Source organism: Myotis daubentonii, chromosome 2 (genome assembly GCF_963259705.1).
Source record: "Myotis daubentonii chromosome 2, mMyoDau2.1, whole genome shotgun sequence".
NCBI classification, from domain to species: Eukaryota; Metazoa; Chordata; class Mammalia; order Chiroptera; family Vespertilionidae; genus Myotis; species Myotis daubentonii.
In genome coordinates, this window is record NC_081841.1 from 200,221,299 (window position 1) to 200,242,649 (window position 21,351).

The 21,351-nt window shown below is 43.8% G+C and overlaps 1 protein-coding gene across 1 annotated transcript in view; it reads right to left on the bottom strand.

Annotated features, from left to right (window-relative positions):
- The window catches only part of KCNU1 (potassium calcium-activated channel subfamily U member 1), a 125,829-nt gene that overhangs the window by 12,162 nt on the left and 92,316 nt on the right, over positions 1 to 21,351 (bottom strand). Inside the window, 4 exon segments of the mRNA XM_059681223.1 lie at positions 3,345 to 3,416; positions 9,793 to 9,976; positions 11,304 to 11,528; positions 15,238 to 15,325. Of these exon segments, the coding sequence (XP_059537206.1) occupies positions 3,345 to 3,416; positions 9,793 to 9,976; positions 11,304 to 11,528; positions 15,238 to 15,325 (569 nt within the window).

The window sequence follows — 21,351 nt, forward strand, 5'->3', positions numbered from 1 at the left end:
TGTGACAGGGTGCGGTGCCCCAACCCCGCCCCCCCACGGGCCCTGCTCTGTGTGTGATGGGGTAGAGCCATAACCTCCCCATCGGCCCTGCCCTGAGTGTGACAGTGGCGGCGCCCCAACCCCCTTATAGGCCCTGCTCTGTGGGTGATAGAGGGTGGCGCCCCAACCCCCTGATCTGCCCTGCCCTGAGTGTGACAGGGGGCGGTGCCCCAACTCCCCTATCGGCCCTACTCTGTGAGTGACAGGGGGGAGCTCCTCAACCCCCTGATCGGCCCTGCTCTGTGCATGACAAGGGGTAGCTCCCCAACCCCCTGATTGGCCCTGCTCTGTGCATGACAGGGTACGGAGCCCCAACCCCCCTAATGGGCCCTGCTCTGTGCGTGACAGGGGGTGGTGCCGCAACCTCCCCATCGACCCTGCCTTGAGTGTGACAGGGGGCAGTGCCCCAACACCCCAATCGGCCCTACCCTGAGCGTGACTGAGGGTGGCATCGCAACCTCCCAATCTGCCCTGCTCTGTGCATGACAGGGGAAGGCGCCCCAACTCCCCAATTGGCCCTGCTCTGAGCCTGACCAGGGGCTGCACCTAGGGATTGGGCCTGCCCTCTGCCACCCTGGAGCAGGACTAAGCCACCAGGTCGTTATCTCCCGAGGGGTCCCAGACTGCGAGAGGGCACAGGCCAGGCTGAGGGACCCCCCTTCCCCCCCGAGTGCACAAATTTTTGTGCACCAGGCCTCTAGTAGTTTTATAAAAGAGCAAGGTCTGACTAGTGCCAACCCACAATTCCTAATCCCTCACAATTTCCTCTTCTTGCATTGCCAACCTTCAACACACACATACACACACACACACACACACACACACACACACACACACACACACACACCACATCCCAGGAGCCCTTGTCCAAATCCTGCTGTGTCATGCTAAACCCAGGGCCTCAGCTTTCCCAGGCATTTTCCTGCAGGCCACTGTACATTCTGTATCTAAGTGCTGGCAGTCAGATCTGTGGCTCCCATGTCACTGTGACCCTCTCCAGACGGCCAAAGAACAAAAAACAGTGAGCTGGCAGGTGATTTGTTAAGCTAATCTGACAAGGGCCGCCTGGTGCCAGAAAGTCTTCAGTTGAACTAAGCTGTAAGTCCCTCGGGAGTGACCAGATGCACTTCTGGGCCAGTGAGCACCTGTCGGGTTCCCTCCCAGCCACTCTAATTTACATTGTAGTCTTCTAATCAGAGTCCTTAGTGTGGCTGCACCTCAGGGTTAGAGATGGTTCAAAAGGGAAGAAAAATAAAATTAAGCCCTAGCTGGTTTGGCTCAGTGGATAGAATGTCAGCCTGTAGGTTTGATTCTGGTCAAGGGCACATACCTGAGTTGCAGGCTGGATTCCCAGGCTAAGTTAAGCCCATGCAGGAGGCAACCAATTGATGTATCTCTTTCATGTCAGTGTTTCTCTCTCTCCCTCTGTCCCTGCCTTTCATTCTCTAAAAGTCAATGGAAAAATATCCTTACGTGAGGATTTAAAAAATAAAAATAAAATAAAATAAAAACCTGGAGCTAACAGCTTACCAGTGGTCAGCAAACTGCGGCTCACGAGCCACATGCTGCTCTTTGGCCCTTTGAGTGTGGCTCTTCCACAAAATACCGACTTCTGCACATGGGCCACAAAGTTTCAATCACACTGTACATGAGCACCTGCACGTGGTATTTTGTGGAAGAGCCACACTCAAGGGGCCTAAGAGCCGCATGTGGCTTGAGTGCCTCAGTTTGCTGACCACTGGCTTAAACAAATAGGCTGACTGGTACCAGTCAGGCTCAAGAAAGTTGAGAGCCTGCCTGGCTGGTGTTGCTCAGTGGTTGAGCATAATCCCATGGACCAAGAGGTTCCTGGTTTGATTCCTACTCAGGCACATATCTGGGCTGTAGGCTCAACTCCCAGCAGGTGGCATACAGTAGGCAAGCAATGGATGTTGATCTTTCCCTCTCCTTACCTCTCCCTAAAATCGACAAAAATATAGATTTTTAAAAAGCGAGAGAGCTGAGATCCTCAGAGCTGAATTTGAAGAGCTGCTGCTCCAGGATTCACTGTGATCAGACTATTTTCCTCCTGCTGCACTGTCACTCCCAGGTCACATGGTGGTGTCGCCTATGATTCCTCTCTATGTCCCCTGCTTCCTTCCTGGGACCAAGAGGTTTGTTTATCCAGTTTGGTGTAAGTCTCACTCAGCTTACTCAAAGTCATAAAATGCCCATTAAGGATGTTGCTATACAATAGAATCCAGTCAAATTGCATGCCCAGGACCAGCTAATGGATTGTCTTTGAGTTGGTCTAATATGTGTGGAAGACACTGTTCTCCTCTTTGGCATCTTACCCTTCTCTCATCAGTTATTACCAGTATTAATCCCCTAGTGCAGTGGTTCTCACCCTGTGGGTCATGACCCCTTTGGCAGTCAAACAACCCTTTCACAGGGGTTGCTTAAGACCATCCTGCATATCAGATATTTACATTACGATTCATAACAGTAGCAACATTACAGTTATGAAGTAGCAGCAAAAATAATTTTATGGTTGGGTCACAACATGAGGAACTGTATTTAAAGGGCCAGAAGGTTGAGAACCACTGCCCTAGTGCCTCCCATCCCCTCCTGCCCCAAAGTACAAGGGCACCTTCCCTACCCTGCTTTCTGCTTCCAGGGGTCCTCACATCCAGGAACATTTCCTAATGTGCATTTTCCATAAGGTGTTGGTGAGAGATAACAGCTTATTCTTATATTTCTGCACCTAGTATTCCCTTTTTAGAAGACCACCACTCAGGACTGAAGTTAAGATGACACAAGGGACACAAAATTGAAGGACTCTGAGAGTGAGCGTCACCTTTTAGTCTGCACCTTGGTACCTCCTAGTGCTGGCCCTGGTATCACTATAGTAAAGGAAGGTGACTGACTTAAAGTCCCAGGCAGGTAGATAGGTTGGTATAGAAAGATCCCTTTTGTCAGTCTTCAAGTTCATGTCCCTCCCATGGGAGATTCCCTCTGAATAAGAGTGAGCCAGCTGCTGGTCTCCATCTCCTGGGAACTGGGAATGGGGAACGCAGATGGTATTCCTGCACCCTGATACCCAAATGCAGCAGGCTCTGCTGGGTCATGTCACCAATCCAGTAAAAAAATAAAAATAAAAATAAAAATAAATAAAAGCCAGTGTAATGTCCTATCAAGCACTTAATACTCTTGGGCCCCATTCTGCTTCTTTAGTCCTTGGACTGTGGATTTTAAAAAGAACCCTGGGACATCAATTCTGGATCAAATAGGTTTCTCCCTTGTATTTTCCTTGAAACAGGACTTACTCAATTCAGTGAGGATGGGGATTCTTCGGCACCATGACTTTCCAGATTCACCGAGGCAGTGTGAAACTTCATCTGTAGACACAGAGGACAGAAAACAAAAGAGATTGATAAATGCAAAAAACGAGACAAGGATGGAGAAAGATACTCTGCAACTGAGTGCTTTGCAAAGTCCACTCAGGCCCAAATCCCAAATCCCAAATCCTTTTCTATGTTTAGAGAAATAAAATATTTGGGCATCCTTGGCATTTAGTTTGGGGACACTGTGTGTGTGTGTGTGTGTGTGTGTGTGTGTGTGTGTGTGTGTGTAAGTAAAGCTTCACCAGTATTTGCTTATTGATAACATAAGTAAAATATGATTGTTCTCCACAGTGTGGGTAATGGCTCAGACAGGCTGTACCTTTAACCACATCCATTTGCTTGTAGGACTGCTAGGAAAGTATGAATAAGCAGGCAGTGCTGCTCTGTGCGTGCGCTTGGTAACACTGCAAGTGGTTTTGGCTGCTGGTGCTATCTGCCTCTTTGAGAGCTTCTCTGGGTCCAGACACTATTCACATCTTCTTTCTTTCTTCAGCAGAACTGGCTGCCTCCTGTCTCTGGTTGGCCTCTTGCAGCCTAGAATGCCTTGGGAGTTCCTTAAAGACTGGGGTTGGGTTGCCACTTGTCATCTTTGCCCTTTGTGTTCATGTTCAGTTTACAGACAGATTTCCCTCCTGGATGAGGAGGTGAGTCCCTTCGTTTTCCTCTGTGAGCCCTGACTCTGAAAGAGCTGATGCACAGCACTGGCCCCAAACAGCCTTATCAGGCAGTGGACTATGAAGAGTTTCAACACTAGAGTTTTGGTCCCCAACTTAAACTAAAAAAACAAAAAAAAAGTAAAGAAAGAAAAAGGAAGCTGGGGACCAGTTTAAAAAACAAGCACACAATTATCTCATCAGAAGTGATGTTTTAAAACTGTTGGCTACCTTTTGTAACTTTTCTGAGAATGCAAAAATACTGTGAAAGTTAAAACTCTGATTTTAATTAAAATCCCCTGCTTCCTAGGAAGAAGGTGAAATATTTGGAGGTCCTCTGTTTACTGAGCCAGGGAAGTGACAGGTGGGGAGAGTAAGATGTGAAATGAAGTGAGCGGGTTAGGCAAGACAGCCTGAGGGACAGATAAAAGGAGGGTGGTGGGACAGGGGAGAAGAGAAAACCCAAGGGGAGATTTCTGTCAGAAAAAAAAGCTATATTTTGCAGCATTTACCACCTGTTCTATCTCCCCCAGGAAATACTCAGTAAAATGGCCACTTCTTGTTAATGGAAAGTAGAGGTGAACATGTTTCTAATAGCCACTGAAATTCCGAGTCATGCTTCCAGGAGGATTTGGGGTAAAAACTGAAGCTGCACAGGAAGAGCCCAACACACTTGGGTACAGTCAGCACTGGTGGTGACCTTGGGAATGCAGGTGAGGAAATGGAAGCCCTGAGGGCTAACATGGTTCACACAGCTTTTTAGGAGGAAGGTTGGACCTGGGGATATTTTGCTAAGTGAAATAAGTCAGATGGAAAAGGACACAAATCATATGATTCTACTCATATATAGAATCTAAAACAGAAAAATCTAAAAACAACAACAATGGAGAAACAAATGGACAAATAAAACCAAAATAAACTCTCAGACACAGACAACAGATTGGTGGTCACCAGTAGGGGAAGTGTGAGATGGGTAAAAGGGGTAAAATAGATGGTGAGAAACAGAAACAGACTTGTGGTGGTGAGCATGGATATCAAATGATGTTGTACACCTGAAACTTATGTTATAAAGCTCAAAAAAAAGCAAGGTTAACATCGATAGCTAGAGCTCAGATGTTCTAATTCACCAGTGAATCTTAGTTGTGATGAATCTGAACATCATAAACTGTTTTTCTTAAAAAAATACCTCTAGGATTTCCATGATACAGGAAGTCCTGGGGGAACTGGGATTCTGCCTTATCCTCAGACTGTGCAGATGCATTATTTGCTGGGTGCCCCTTACCCTCCTTTCCATTCTTCCTTCTACAGATTTTAAGAGTATCTATTGCACCTAGGACTGTGGAATCCCTGCCCCAGTTACATGCCACGCGTTGCAAATACAAAATATGTATTTTCAAGTAGTGATACATACTGTGAAAACAAAAACAAAACACAACTGTAGGGGCTAGTGATTGAGTGGCAAAGATGATTTTAGATAGGGTTTGAAGGGAGGCTTCTCTGACTTGGAATGGAGTCCTGAGAGGTGAGAAAAAGCCATTCAGGAAGAGGTAATGGGAAAAGGGACATAAGGCAGGAAAGAGCCAGTACAAACAGAATGAAGTGGAAGAAAATTCAAACTCCCTTTGGGCCTGCAAGACCCTATTTTCCTATAATTGCCATGGGTTATCACTATGGGGTTTTAAGCAGGGAACTGACATGATCTGATAAATACTTGTAAAAGGTCCCTCTGGCTGCTGTGAGCAGTACAAGCTATAAGGAGATAAGAATTATACCAGGCTCACAACAAATCTGTGAATCAATATAGTTAGATCGCATTTGAAGAAACCGACTCAGGGTTTACATAGCTTGCCCAAGGTTAAATGGCCTGTAAATGATGGATGGTTTTTCATACCCCAATCGGCACCAACTTCAAAGCCTAGGCCCTTTTAAGGGCCACTTTGTAGCCCTAATAAAATATTCAGGGTTTGGCTGACACGTCCAGTAAAATATTGAGGCCAGTTTCCCTCAAAGGGGCAGTCTTCCTTTGAACCCCACTTTCTGATTCCAGTTCCCTCTAGAAAAGGGTTTGGATCATCTTGACTTTCGAAGTTAAATGTCCTTATTGGATACAGATGTGTTCATATTGGGTTGGCTGGGTGTCTGCTTTTGACACCATCTGAAGGACAGCAACCACCTTAGCTCCATTTCCTCTTGTGGAGCAATGGTTAATTGGAATATGTGTCAGATCATAGCCTGGGTGCATTGTACCAATGTCAATATTTCCGGGAGCTCATAATACACAGCATTATACCTGAAATCTTCCTGGCTGGCAGGCTACTATTACAAAAGAGTGCTTAATTGTAGATTACTACAGTACATTTAAATTTCAGTAGCATATTAAGTTGTCAGACTTAATTACCGTTATATGTTTAGATTATGCCACAGATTATTTAGTTCAGTACCTAGGTTTGCCAACCTGTTCTTCTTGTGATGTGACAGGGCAGCAATTAGAGCATCACTGGAAAACCTACAGCTTTCCATGGAGATGGCCAGGAGGCCCGGTATTCTTACCCTCCCAAGATTCTGCCCTCTGCTGTCCCCACACCCTCAACGTCCCCGGGAGAATCACTGCATGAAGTAGCACTGTGGTCCTAGATGGGCTTCATGTAAAAGTCTATCATGATTGTGAAGATGGAGAAAGGACCACTGATCCCAGAAAAGGCTCATCAGATATACTAGGGTGAGATTTCTGATCTCATTACTATTGAGATTTTGAGCCAAAAAGGTATTTGTCATGTAGGGTCGTCATGTGCATTGTAGGATGTTTAGCAGCATCTCTGACCTCAACCCACTAGATGCCAATAGCATTCCTCCAAGTTGTGACAAAACAAAACTGTCTATAGACATTGTCAGATGACTGCTGGGGTGCAAAACTGCCCCTTGTTGAGAACCACAGTCCTAGAGAAAGAGAAAGAAAACTGCCCATCAACTCGTCTTATGTTGATGATCAGCTCAGGAGACGTTTTCTGCCTCCTTACAGAATTTCAAAATCCTTTACACCAGTGGTTCTCAACCTTCCTAATGCCATGACCCTTTAATAGTGTTCCACATGTTGTGGTGACCCCCAATTTCACTGTTACAAATTGAACATAATTAAAGCATAGTGATTAATCCAAAAACAATATGTAATTATATATGTGTTTTCTGATGGTCTTAGGCGACCCAAGTGAAAGGGTTGTTCGACCCCCAAAAGGGTAGCAACCCACAGGTTGAGAACCGCTGCTTTACACTGTTGACTCTCAGAGAGGTGGGTGGTCCCATTTCTACCTCTTACGGTGCAAGCAGATATTACCAGGCTTCTCTGTGGATTGGGGATGCCTATATATAAACTTCAGGTAGATTCCTATAATGCTAGAGTAATTGGTGAGGTTTCTGAGTACTGGTCCTTTACTATTTACACATGCTCAGAATGTGACTTGGCTGATGCTATAGCACCAGATAAGCAGATTAGATGACTTCTGTTAGTTAGCCCAGTAGAGCTGCCTGCAGTTATATTTCCCCATCATACAAGTGTGTATGACACCCATTAAAGAAATGGTACTAGGCCTACAGAATAATTTTTCTCTAAACTTTCCCTTTTATCTTTAGGGAAGAACCTATCCATGTTTCATGATGGCACAAGTAAGGGGTAGGCAAAAGTAGGTTGATACTTGTTATACAATGAATACAATAAGTAATAAATAATAATACAGAGACAAACTGTGTTCTGCATACTCACAATTGTAAATCTACTGTTGCCCACCCTTGTGCGTGATGTTCCTTTATTTTCTCTTCCTCCTTTCCAGTCCCTTTTCCCTCTCCTCAACCTCCTTCTACCAATCCAACAAGTTGCTGCTTCAAGGGCAACCTTCTAGACTGTACTAGGTTAGACACATCATACAGAATCAAAATATTTTTGTTGGATGAGTGAGAGGATGAAAAATCACTAGATAAAAAGGAAATCCGACTTGAAATTATAGGCTTATATCTTTCTAGCTTATATAGGATATAAAATTAAAAAAATAATAAGAAGGAAGACAAGTCACCCAGATGATTAATTAGGTGGCTTATGATGTTCAGTTTATCCCATGCTTTCATTGAGTGGGCAGTTTCATTTGTATATTGATGATACTGCCCTTAAAATGAACACTTCTCTGCCCAGTTATATAAAGTTGCAAGATGATGCACACAGGCACCCACACATGCATATACTCACACTTCCTACACATTCACCCTCCACAGCCCTCCCCACACCATACTCACGCCCATACCACACACAAATATTGGGTAAATCTAAGTGACCCTAATGGCTGAGCTAAGGATTTATGGATCACATTTATGGATCACAGCAGCATTTTATGGATCTTCAGATTTGCTCAGCAGAGGTATGGCTCACACTTCCTTAGTCCTGATTTTCAGTGTACTTTGACATTATGAAGTGCTTTGCTTTTCGTTCTTCTTTGCAAAAGAACCCAAAACCCTGAGACCTGAGTGGAGTTTGGTTACTTAGTGAGGGTGTGTCACATAACTAACTTAGTTCACCTACAGAAGATTAGACTAGATTACTTGTTTAGTCCTTTGCCCTAAGTATGGTATATTTTCCCACCTAGCAACAGTGCCTAGGAGTCAGTCAGAGTTCTTTTGGTTTCCCAGTTTGACTCATGAAGATTTTTATTCACATCCGTAATTATGAAAGCCTCATGATGCTTTAGATGTCTGACCTCTCCAAGTTCCATGCAAAGTGGAAGAGCTATAGTTGGCAGCTATGAGTCCAGAGGACGAGTACCCAACCTTGACACAGAGGGTCGACACCCCTAAGGGAAATGCTGGATCCAGAGAACTTCAATCATGATTTACTTGAATTGAAAATCTGCTTTAGATACAGAAAATTTTTCAGTAAGAGGGCTTTCATATTAGGTTCAGTGGCAGTAGTCAATTTTTAGAAGTAGACTAATATATAAGCTTTTTCTGGGGGTAGGGAGGGGGGAACAGGGAGGAAAACCACAATTTTGCAGTGGGAACTTAGGTCAAGCGTATCTTGGGCACAAAAAATGTGTGTAAACTACTCAAGAGTCCAGTTCACTGGCTCATTTGCTTCAATTCAATAAGTGTGTTAAGCATCTCCTAAGTGACCACAACTGTGCTAGGTACTGAGAGGAACACAAAGGAGGAAAAGACCTAATTCCCATCCTGGAGAGATCTCTTCTCACCATCTCATTCCACTTTGAAGTTGGATTGTGACATTTTTATTCTACAGAATTTGGAAGAGATCTCACCTTAGAGATAATATTCTAAAATTCATGTATTGAAAGCATCTCAAAGAGCAAAAGAAAATTATACTTCATTCTCTCCACCGTGAAACTAAAAATAATAACTAGAACATCTACAAGATCCAATGAGAATTTCATTGATGATAATAATTCTTGTTATTCATTGTAATAATATGCCAAGTTCTATCTTCTATGATATTTGATTAGTAATAATGTTAGTACTTGCAATTCTGTGATCTTACTTAAAATGGGAAAAGTGCTACATGCATTCCATGTAGAAGATGGATATCATTTTTCAGTTGACTTAAGATTCCCAAGGACTAAATTGTCCACTCCTCCTCCCCACGGTTAAAGTACTTCAGAGAGAAGTTAATGCTCTTTCCATATTCCATTCTCCCTAACCTCTTCTTGTCAGGGCGTTGTTCTTACCTGCCTCTGAGGGTGTCGGGGCAGAGCAGCTTATCCGCAGTGATCCTATGTTGAGGGTGGCCATGATGATCTGTGAGTCTACTAAAGTCTTGGAAGATGCCATGGGTGGGGAGGATAAGACAGCACACATGGAACATTCCTCTATGTTGACTGCATGGAGGTCTGCAGTATAGAGTGCAGAGCCCTAATGAGAGAAATGGGGCAGAGGAGGAACCGCTCAGATGGACAGATTTTATATCATGGCTCACAGTTGTGGATCTTTCTGGGTGATAAGTTTTGAGCCAACAACTCTTCAGCTTCCAACAACTTGGTTTTAAGACAAGTATCTGATACATTACCTGATATCTGACACATTTAGCCTTACCAATCATTAATATCTTAATAGGGATGAGACAAAGGAGGGTAGAGAGTGGGGAGCCTGAATCCTTTTAAATGACTCAATTGGGAGAAATGAAGAAGGGAAACACTAGTCAAGGGGTTGGGGGGGCGTGGACAGAAAAAGGAGAAGTTATGGATCTAAAGGCAAATTTTCTATCATCACAATTTCACTTGTAGCTGACCCCACTTGCCAGTTCCAGATTAACTAGCAAAGTGGTGGTTGCTTTTTTTCATTGATGAAAAAAATAGGAATAGATCTGACCCCACCTTCAGGTACCTTGGACTCAAATATTGGTAATTTCTAATATTAGTTGGATTGGAAGAATTCTGATCATTGTCCTTTTTCCCCCTTTTTTTGAACTAATCTAAGGGGGTGGTGAGGAGAAACTTATGGTGTCTTTAAAAAAAAAACAAATGAAATTCTTGGGAGAACAATTTTTGACGTTTGAAAAATATTCCTTAAACATCACCAGCATTCTTGCATAAAAATCAAATACTTTGGTGCATTTCATGCAACATATAATGTGTTTTCTTTAAATCCAAAGAAATGGTTGCATATAATAGGATACAGACCTATGAGGGTTTAGAGTAAATACAATTATAACCATAATACCACATGCATAACTGACCTATTTCTCAGAAATGTAAACCTAATTCCTCCTTTTCATATATCTATCAGGGACCATGTGGCATTACATGTTCTAGAAAAGATGTGTCTCCAGAAAGGATGAGAAAGTTAGAGCATAAAGACTGGCCACTATCAGCTTGGATTTAGCCATTAACTCAGAATCAGGCTCAGAAATGCAGAGAAACTCTTATTTATATAAAGACTATAAAACATGGTCATCAACATTAAGCATGGTGGCTCCTGAGCATAATGTCTGAATTTAAATCCTAGTCCTAACACTTGGACAGGTTACTTACTTTCTCCATGTCTAAAGCTCAACATCTTTAAAAAAATCTATCTCAGAGAGATATTTTGAGGGTTAAATGAATTAACATATGTAAAATGCATAGAACAGTTTCTGGTACCACCATATGACTGCAAGCTAGCAGTAGTAGTAGTAGTAGTACTAGTAGTAGTACTATTTATTACCATTCTAAATATTTACTAGCCCTTATATGATACTTACAGGCAAAATGTAAATCTGGGGAAAATTCCGGAGAAATCGCCATTCTCTCTGCAGGTATTCCAGAGACCCGATGAACACAATGTCCTTCAGCTCCTGCCGAGGATAGTTGCTAGCTCTCAAGGGCATGACAAAATTCTGAAGCCCCATCAGTGTTGAGTGGGCATCTCCAAAGATACAAGCCACAATGTGGTTCCGAAACTCAAGTTTTGACTTGTCAGTTCGTTTCTAAGCATAAGCATGTCAGAATGTAGTCATTTTTAGAAACAACAAAGAGGGTTCCATCCCCTCACCCAAAGTCTTTGAGGTCCATCCACAGGAGTAGCTCATAAGAATAACAGAATTTTGCAAACAGCTCATAAAAAATGGTACTTATTCACGGTGGGACAAGTATTCTTTGATCTTTTTGTGGCGTTCCATCTTATTTCCCCCTTTTAAGTTTTCTATTAGCCTAAAGTGCATCAATTAAACTGAGAGCAGCATCATTCCTCAGTTCAATGTGAAATCACTGAACCAAATGGGGAAAATATCTTATTTTCATTATATGTGTTTAGCCTTGTATGTGCTATGATAAGATTCAATGATAAACTAAAACATTCCAAATTCCTTTGCTAAACTTATGTCTTCCACTGAGCCCTGAAAATTACATCAAGTTGCCCAACATCTTTCAGTTTTCAGTGGATTTTCATACATATAAAAATACATATTAGTTGGAACCGTATGAAATTCCCTTTTTATGGGTCAAGAATGGTTGAATATCAGCAATTTTACATGGTTCAACCTAGTATTTAAATGTAATAACAATTTTTCTTAGATTAGAATAAGACTATTGCTAACATGGTGGGTTTCAGCAATCCTAATAGTTTCTAGTTGATGTAGCAGCTCTGACAATCTTGTGCTTTTGATGAAATGATTGATCATGTTTTTATAAAAGTTGAGCTGATTCAATAGACTCTTTGCAGAGTTGAGAAAATTACTCATGGGAAGTGCACAAGAAATTAGGAACTATAAAAATTCCATTTGATCCCAAACATTTGAATATGTCTCATACCATTATTGGCATTAATAGCTCCTATTAATATCTCTCCTATAGCTCTAATTTGAAAATAAAGTAATATACATGATGAAGACTTAGATAAGAGTTTCCTCCCATCCATAGAGACTTTAAAAAGTAATAAGTATAACTTTTTAAAAAAGGAATGGCATTCCTGAAGGAAATTTATTTCAAGCTTTTCTGTGATATCTTTCAGGAAATGAGTCACGGTCTATTCTCACGGAGGTGGGATGAAGTTGAGCATGCCCTGGATCTGGTTTGGTATTTTGGTTTTGCCATTAGTGGTATGAGTATGAACAGAGTACTTAATCTCTCTGACTTTAAGTTTAAGTGGTTTAAAAATAAATAGAAGTTAATCCTGCTGTAGAAACTAAATTATATATTGAAAGTACAGTGTTCGACTCATTAACTGTTGTTCAATAATTATTGATCAAATGTGAATCGTGGGGAATTCCTAGATTTTCAGAGGAAGACTTTTGGAAGATGATGGACAACAAGTTAAATGTATTTAAAAGCATGTCATGTGTTAGTGTGTTTTACATGCCTGAGCACTTGAAGACTCGGAATATTTCAAATAGCTATACCATTCTCCCTCACGCCAGTCCATAGCTGGGTTAAATGACAAGCTTCTATGAAACAGGTGCTGATGAAATCTAACAGGATAAATAAGTAACAACTGACATCTCAACAATTAGAATCTGTCAAATTAGCACACAATAAGACATACTCTCTTTCCAAAAGTAATCCCCCTATGAGGGGAAATCAAGCTACTAGTCTGGAAAGTCTTCCTAAAGAGTGATATCAATCTTAACCAAATCTATTAAATAATCATCTCTAGCTAAACCAATTAGTTTTAACTTGAATAATGAAGCCTCTAACAGTATTTAACGCAACATGTCTACAGTTCAACCATTGCTCTTCTAAGTCAAACTAAACAATTAGAAACAAGATACATGGCAGAGTGCATTAATAGGCACAGCTAGAGAGGCAATTTCCCCAAGAAACTGTGGCACAAAACTGTCTTCTGGTTAAGAAAGTTGGTGGCTTTTGGGGGAAGGAGAGCATGCACTATTTGTTCAAAGTAACTTAAAGCAACCACTTCCACTTGACCCTTCTGTAAACTAAACCTAGCTCAAAGACTCCCTGGATTTTTCAATCTGGACATTTCTCCTATAGGGTTACAAGTTTCAAAACCCTTACAAATTCTTAAAGTAGAAGCCCTTCTATATTTACCAAAGACTCAAGTTGGTGTTCTGACCTATATTCCACACCAAGTGTCACAAAGAAGATAGCTATCATAGAAATAAATCTGTTTGCATGCTTCATAAGTATGTTCTGGTAAAACATCTTCTATTTCCGTTTCTAGGTCTCTTGGATACCTCCATCTGCAAGCAACTTCCCAACCTTTCCAAAAATTTCCCTCCCACTAAAAACATGTTCGGCTGCCTGCTCAAAAGGTGTTTATTTTGTTGGGTTTAGAATAAGACCTAATTGCTAAAATAGTGAGTTTTAGTAACCCTAATAATCTTCTTGCTGATATGACAGCTCTAACAATTTTGTGCTTCTGATCAAATGACTGATCATGCTTTTACAAAAATTGAGATATATTATATCAGGACACTAGGACAAGGAGTGTGTGTGTGTGTGTGTGTGTGTGTGTGTGTGTGTGTGTGTGTAATAGAAAAAAAGCAAACTGAACTACTTTTGGAAAGCAAAAAAATGCATAAATGTCAATTAGTCATAGTTGAAAATATGATATAGGGTTCATACAACATGCAAGCAAATCCCTTTTATTAGTTAAATTTACCAACTACTGAAATTATACTTGAGTTTCTAATTCTGAAAAATGAGAATAGATGGAGATCCAGGAAGCAGGTTTCAGAGCCTGCACTAGGATACAAGGCTTTTTACATTTTAGTTGTTGGCATTTCAGTGAGCAGAGTTCATTAACTGGAGAGGACAGAGACAGGATTCTAATATCTATAAGGATTCACCCAAGTTGTAGGGGGCAGGTACTAGGAGATGCATGCTTGGCTTATGTGTTACATATAAATATAGCCAGCTTTAAGAAAAACTACTATAGAAAATTCAAACTTTAAAACCAATGGATTAGGAAAATGTTTATCCTACATAATAAAAGGCTAATATGCAAACCGACTGAACAGCAAAACGACTGGTTGCTATGACATGCACTGACCACCAAGGGGCATATGCTCAATGCAGGAGCTGCTACCTGGTGGTCAGTGTGTTCCCACAGGGGAGCGCTGCTCAGCCAGAAGCTGGGCTCTTGGCTGGCGAGCACAGCGGCAGTGGCGGGAGCCTCTCCTGCCTCCGTGGCAGCAATAAGGATGTCCGACTGATGGCTTAGGCCCGTGGGTGGGGGCAGCAGGCCTAAGCCATCAGTCGGACATCCCCTGAGGGCTCCCAGACTGCGAGAGGGTGCAGCCTGGGCTGAGGGACCACCCCCCGAGTGCACAAATTTTGTGCACCAGACCTCTAGTTACTTTATAAAAAGGAAAGACTGCAGAGTTCTTGTAAATAAGGAGTTTCCTTGCGCATTTAAATTAATTAGATTTACTAGCAAAACAGTAAAGTTTCAGGAGAACATTATTCTGAATAACTGACTCAGTTAAACTGTTAAAGGGGAGAAGAAGTAGCTGAAGAATCTAATTGTTTTAAATCCGAGGTTTTTTACACATAGTGTTTGTCAAATATCACATCTGTAGCCCTGCAAACCATTCATCTGGCTGGTAAAGTATGTGTTTTTCCTCCAAAATTCATAGTTTACAAAGAGAAAAGGCAGGTACTGATAACTAGTGGAAGGGTATCATTTACCCTAAGAGAAACTATATTTTATTTGAGAATTGGTGCAAGATCACCTACCAGAATCACCTTTTCCAAATGGGTTGCTTTGCACCAGTAAAACATGCCGCTGCTATCAAGATAGTCAGAATCTTCGTTGAGAAGACTCCTAAATAAGAAGAATGGAGAGTTAGCCTGAGGCTACATGGGGCTCTGGTGAAACACGGCCAAGATGTGAAATTAATTAGAACCTTGAGCCCAAAGTGAAGGATAACCTCTGGTCTCTGACACTCCAGAACAGAACACCAGGAGCTGAATGTCCAGACTACATCATAGCTCAAGACCTACTATATACTTTTGGCAAAAGTCACAAGGATTTTGTGGTGTGTGCATGTGTGTGTGCGCGCATCTCTGTGTGTTTAACAGACATATCAGTCCTTTTACCTTAGTTTATATATGCTTTGAAGGTAGTTATTTCTACTCTTAATTTTCCCCTAAGCAATCTACACTAATAAAAGAGAAAAATGGTAATTGGCGTACAACGATACACTTTTCATTGGCTAATCAGGGCTATATGCAAATTAACTGCCAACTAAGATTGGCAGTTAACTGCCAACAAGATGGCGGTTAATTTGCATATGTAGGCACAATGCAGGGAGGCGAAAGGGAAAGCAGGAAGAAGCCCCCTGCCACTGACAGTGATCTGAAACCCAGGGGGGAGCTAAGAGCTGGGGGGCAGGGCAAAGGCGGCCCCGGGGCTGCCTTTGCCCTGCCCTCCAGCCATGATCGGAGAACCAGGCGCCTTTGCAGCCCTGGCCAGTGATAGCAGGAAGTAGGGGTGGAGCCAGCAATGGGAGCTGGACACGGTCGAAGCTGGCAGTCCCGGGAGCTAGGGGTCCCTTGCCTGGGCCTAAAGTGAAGCCCACGATCGCGGGGCCGCTGCCACTGCAGGTCCCCGCTGCCTGGGCCAGACGCCTCAGCCAGAGGCGTTAGGCCTGGGCAGGGGCGGAGCCTGCAACCGTGGGGAGCTGGGGGTCCCCTGCCGAGGCCTGACACCTCTGCCAGAGGCCTCAGGCCTGGTCAAGGGGCCGATCTGGTGATTGGTGATCGGAGGGTGATGAGGGTCAACTCCTCTGGCTGAGGCATCAGGCCTGGGCAGGGGGCGGAGCCGGGGGTTGGGGGGATATGATGGTCCCCTTGCCCAGGCCTGAAGCCTGGGTCAGAGGCGTCAGGCTTGGGCGGGGGGTGGAACAAGCGATCAGAGGGAGATGGGGGTCCCCTGCCCAGGCATGATTCCTGGGCCAGAGGCCTCAGGCCTGGGCAGGGGCCAGAGCCAGTGATCGGGGGGAGATGGGGGTCCCCTGTCCAAGCCTGACACCTCTGGCGGAGGCGTCAGGCCTGGGCAAGGGGCCGATCAGGCGATCAGAGGGTGATGGGGGTCTACGCCTCTGGCCGAGGTGTCAGCCCTGGGCAAGGGGCAGAGCCAGCAATCGGAGGGGTCTAGGGGTCAATGCCTGAGGGCTCCCAGTATGTGAGAAGGGGCAGGCTGGGCTGAGGGACACTCCCCGCCCCCCCCCCACACCCAGTGCACGAATTTCGTGCACCGGGCCCCTAGTCTACATAATAAAAGGCCAATGGCCGTAACAACCAAAATGACCAAACGGTCACCAGGAAGTGCATGGAGCACCTCTTGGTCCCGCCCCTGTGGCCCACAGGCTCCTATCACAGCAAGACTGGCAGCTGGCAGGCAGGCGGGTGGCGGGGGGAGTGGGTGGGGGGACAGGTGAGGGAGGTCGTTATGCCTCCAGCCTGGGGCCCGGCCACAGGTGTAACAACCTCACTGCCGCCAAGGCGGCTGTGGATCAGATCTGGAGAGAGGCCTAGAGAGAGAGGTGGGGCCTGATCCACAGCCACCATGGCTGCTGGCTAGGCCTAGAGAGAGAGAGAGAGGCAGGGCCTGATCTGCAGCCTCAGTGGCGGCTTTGGATCAGGCCCAGAGAGAGAGTCAGGGCCTGATTAGCAGCTTCCATGGAGGTTGCGGATCAGGCCCGAAGATAGGCCTGGAGATAGGCCCAGAGATGCTGACTGGCATAGAAACCGACCAATCAGAACCAAATCTGAGTTACCTGCAAGGAACCAATGGCTGCCTAGGAGGAGCAGCTTTTGACACTGACTGGCATAGAAACCAACCAATCAGAACCTAATCTGGGTGAACTGCAAAGGCAGAACCTAAGGTGGGGACTGAGGAGGGGTTTTAAGGGCAACAGCTGTTTAGTGTAAGATGTAAGAAAGTGGTTCAATTTTTTAATAACTGGTTTGGCAGTATAGTGCATATGGCTGGCTATCAGTCCAGATATAGGGGTTATGTATTTTTGGCTGCCAAGAGCATCTTCTCCTGCTAAAAAAGGCTCCCCACCTCCCCACATTTAAGCAATCCTATGCTATGTAATCTATCTATACTAATAAAAGGGTAATGTGCTAATTAGACCGGGTTGACCGGCCATCTTCCGGATGTCTGACTTCCTATTGGACAAAGCCATGGTGGTGGGGGCCAAGGCAGAGGCAGTTAGGAGCGATCAGGCCAGCAGGGGAGGGCTGTTGGGGGCGACCAGGCCTGCAGGAGAGGGCCATTGGGGGCAACTAGTCGGCAGGGGAGGGCCGTTGGGGGCAAGATCAGGCCAGCAGAGAGGGTCGTTGGGGGCAACCAGGTTGGCAGGGGAGGGCAGTTGGGGGTGATCAGGCTGGCAGGGAGGTCAGTTGGGGGCAATCAGTCCAATAGGGGAGGGCAGTTGCGGGCAATCAGGCCAGCAGGAAAAAGCAGTTGGGGACAAGCAAGCAGGCAGGCAGGGGAGCATTTAGGGGTGATCAGGCAGTCAGGCAGAGATGGTTAGGGGCAATCAGGCAGGCAGGAAGAAGCAGTTAGGGGCAGTCAGGCAGTCAGGCAGAGAGGTTAGGGGTGATCAGGCAGGCAGGAAGAAGGGTTAGGAGCCAGTGATCCCGGATTGTGAGAGGGATGTCCCCCCAAGGGATCCCAGATTGGAGAGGGTGCAGGCTGGGCTGAGGGACACCCTCCCATGCATGAATTTTGTGCACTGGGCCTCTAGTAGTACCATAATGATACTATTCCTTAGGGGAAATCATGAGAGGTGTTTTGGGAACTTGAACATAAAATTGTGAAGTCTGTGAGATCAAGGCATAGGTAGCATCTCTCTCCTTAGTCAGTTTTCAACCCCTCTCCTTTTGACGCCTTTCTTATGGGTCTCTGTTGAGACCTTTCTGATTAAATGCATTTTGCATTATTTACAGCTTCCATCACTACCTGCATTTGACTAGACTCTGCTCTAATCTTGATCTAGATCTTGGCAAAGCCCTCCACGTGATCACCCCATACTGCCATTAGGCACAATGTTTATCATATAAAATATTCAATCACTAAAAAGGGTTAGACAATCTTTTGAAAAATTTCACTCACATCCTAAGGAATGAATAGTTGCTTGTTAGAGAATAAAAGAAACTCTCAAAATCACAGAAAATTTAGTATTCAAAAGAACCCATTTAAGTCAAGAGAATCTAGGAATAGTATGCAGAAACGACATCAAAACACCAGGGGCTTAACACAACACTGGTTATTTCCTACCTATAGTAACTCAGTTGAACAGATGGGTCTGCTCCCCACAACCATTCAGAGTCTTAAGGGGACAGAGGCTCTATCTACCATCTTAAGGCGACACACTTGGCACATATATCCTCCTCAGTCATTAAAGCAAGGGAAGAGAAAGGAACTAGAGAATCAAGCCCAGGTATTTACGCTGTGGCCCAAAGCGGCATACATCACTGCTGCTCATATTTCATTGGCCAGAACTAGTCACATGGCTCCTGCTAACTTTAAGGGGGTTTAGGAATGTGGAAAGCAATTGAAATATTTGATGAGCATTTCCGTCTCTGCCAGAGATTTTAAAGAACACCCTTTATTTTATGGATAAAAGACACAGAGCTAATGAATTATAAAGCTAGCGTTTGAATATAATGCTGAGGTTGAGATTACTGGGGCTCACAATATCCAATTCTTTCCTTCCTTAGGATATAGGCCTTGGGAAGGGGCCACCTGACCTTTTTTGGCCAGTGAAATGTGAGAAGTGATGGCCGACAAAGTGAAAGCCCCCATGCTATTCTCATGCTCTCCCTAACCTGCCATAGAGATGACCAGCCTGAGTACATGAGTGACTATGTGGAAGAGAGTGCCTGGCCGGCTTGACCTGTGTTGGACATGCAACATGAACAAGAAATACACACTTGTTGTGCTAAGCCACTGGGATTTCATTAATTGCTACCACAGCATCATAAGTCCATCCTATCTTAACACAAATGCCTTTTCTAAAAAACATGTTCTGTGGAATATCAGTAACAGGAGAAGCTCTAAGGAACTGTGTTCTGTAGTCCAATAAATTTTGAGTAAAGTATCGCCTCTTTGAGATCCACACTACACTTTAGCGTATGAAGGTTCTGAAAAGCTTTACAAAAGTAAAATCCTTTAAAGTTTGTATAAAAACAGTGTTTCACACACTTATTTCACCAAAAAGAAACTTTTACAGTTACTTATGTACTCACTTATTTCATTATATTTAAAAATATCTTTTACTATCCCTTAAAACCCCTTTTGAGATACACTATACTGTCTTATGCTATAGGTTCTGCCCTGGCAATCAATAGCTTATGACAGAATTCTCCTGTGAGGTTTTACTGTACATCCTGGGAACAATACAACCGATTTCTCTCTGTGCTGAAGGGTTAGGGGTTCTCCCTGTGAATTAATATAGCTTATAATTCAACACCTGGCCCAAAGTCTCAGACTCCAACATAATGACAAGTCATTTATTTTCTCTTTTTACCAGGTTAGTTTCTAAATTGCTATCTTAAGTCATATTTCTTTCAGACAAAATAACTCAGGTAAACTGAGATTGAGGCATCAGACCTAAAGTGATTGGACAGAGAGACGACCCAGATGGAGAAGCTGGAGTGGGAGGATTGGGGCATTGCCAAAGGGTTTGGAAAAGTATAGAGGCTAATTGTTAATGAGACCAGCCAAGGCCTAGGTTCAATTCATATTTTCCCCTCCACTTAAGACCTACTTATAACCTTCTAGTCATTTACTTAGCCAGAAGATGTTGTGATGTAAACCTCAAAGTCAGCTTGACCAGAATGGGTTACCTTGTTTATTTGAATTAACATACCTTTTGATGGGTTTAAATATCCCTAAGTCATGAGCCCCAACCCAGAATCCTAAGAGCCACACAGGCATTCTCTCTCTCTCTCTCTCTCTCTCTCTCTCTCTCTCTCTCTCTCTCTCTCGTTGAAAGTATTACATATGTCCCCCTTTTCTCCCCATTGACCCCCTCCACCTACCCCCTCCCCTCCCCAGGCTTCCCCACACAGGTTCTCTTAATGGTACGAGACAGAACCGTGGTGATGGCTTTATGCCAAGGTTGTTAAAGGCAACACAGCTAGAGCCCAAGTCTGGTTTTGATGCTTATCAGAATTTGGAGAACTGACTATGTTACTACTCATTCATAGAACCTTATTTTCTCTCCATGTGTAGTTTCCTAAACACCTTCCCTCGGATGCTGAAATAATGTACCAAGTTCCCTTTAGGGAGGTGGCTTCCCACACACTGCCCTCAGCACTCAAGTCTAAAACAACTGCCACTACTTTCCTTCTGGTCACTTTCTTCAGCTTTTCCACACTTCTCCTCCTCAAACCTCCCACCCCCCATCCCACCCATAATGAATGAAGAGTCTTTAATCTGAAAATTAAATGCCCTTTTGGCAAATGGAAGATATTCTTCTCCCAAGCATATTTTAACTTGACTCGGAATAGCAAATCATTCACTATACACTTTCCTATCATAATAAAAGCAAGATCCATGTACACAAGCTGTCACAGACAGCTTTCTTCATTCTTCATTCATTTCTTTTTTCCTTCTGATGTTATGGAAAACAGATATGCCTCAGAGGAAACACCTGTTGGAGACCTTCGTAAAAGAAAAGGCTGGAGGAGACCCACTTCATCATAAAGGCATCCATCTGGTGTCCTTGCCAAAGCAAAACCTGATGTAATTTAGTTCACCATGCCTTAACTAAAGCTCCCTTCTGCCATATGTCTTGCAAATGACATGATCCTTGCAGAAATATACCTTCC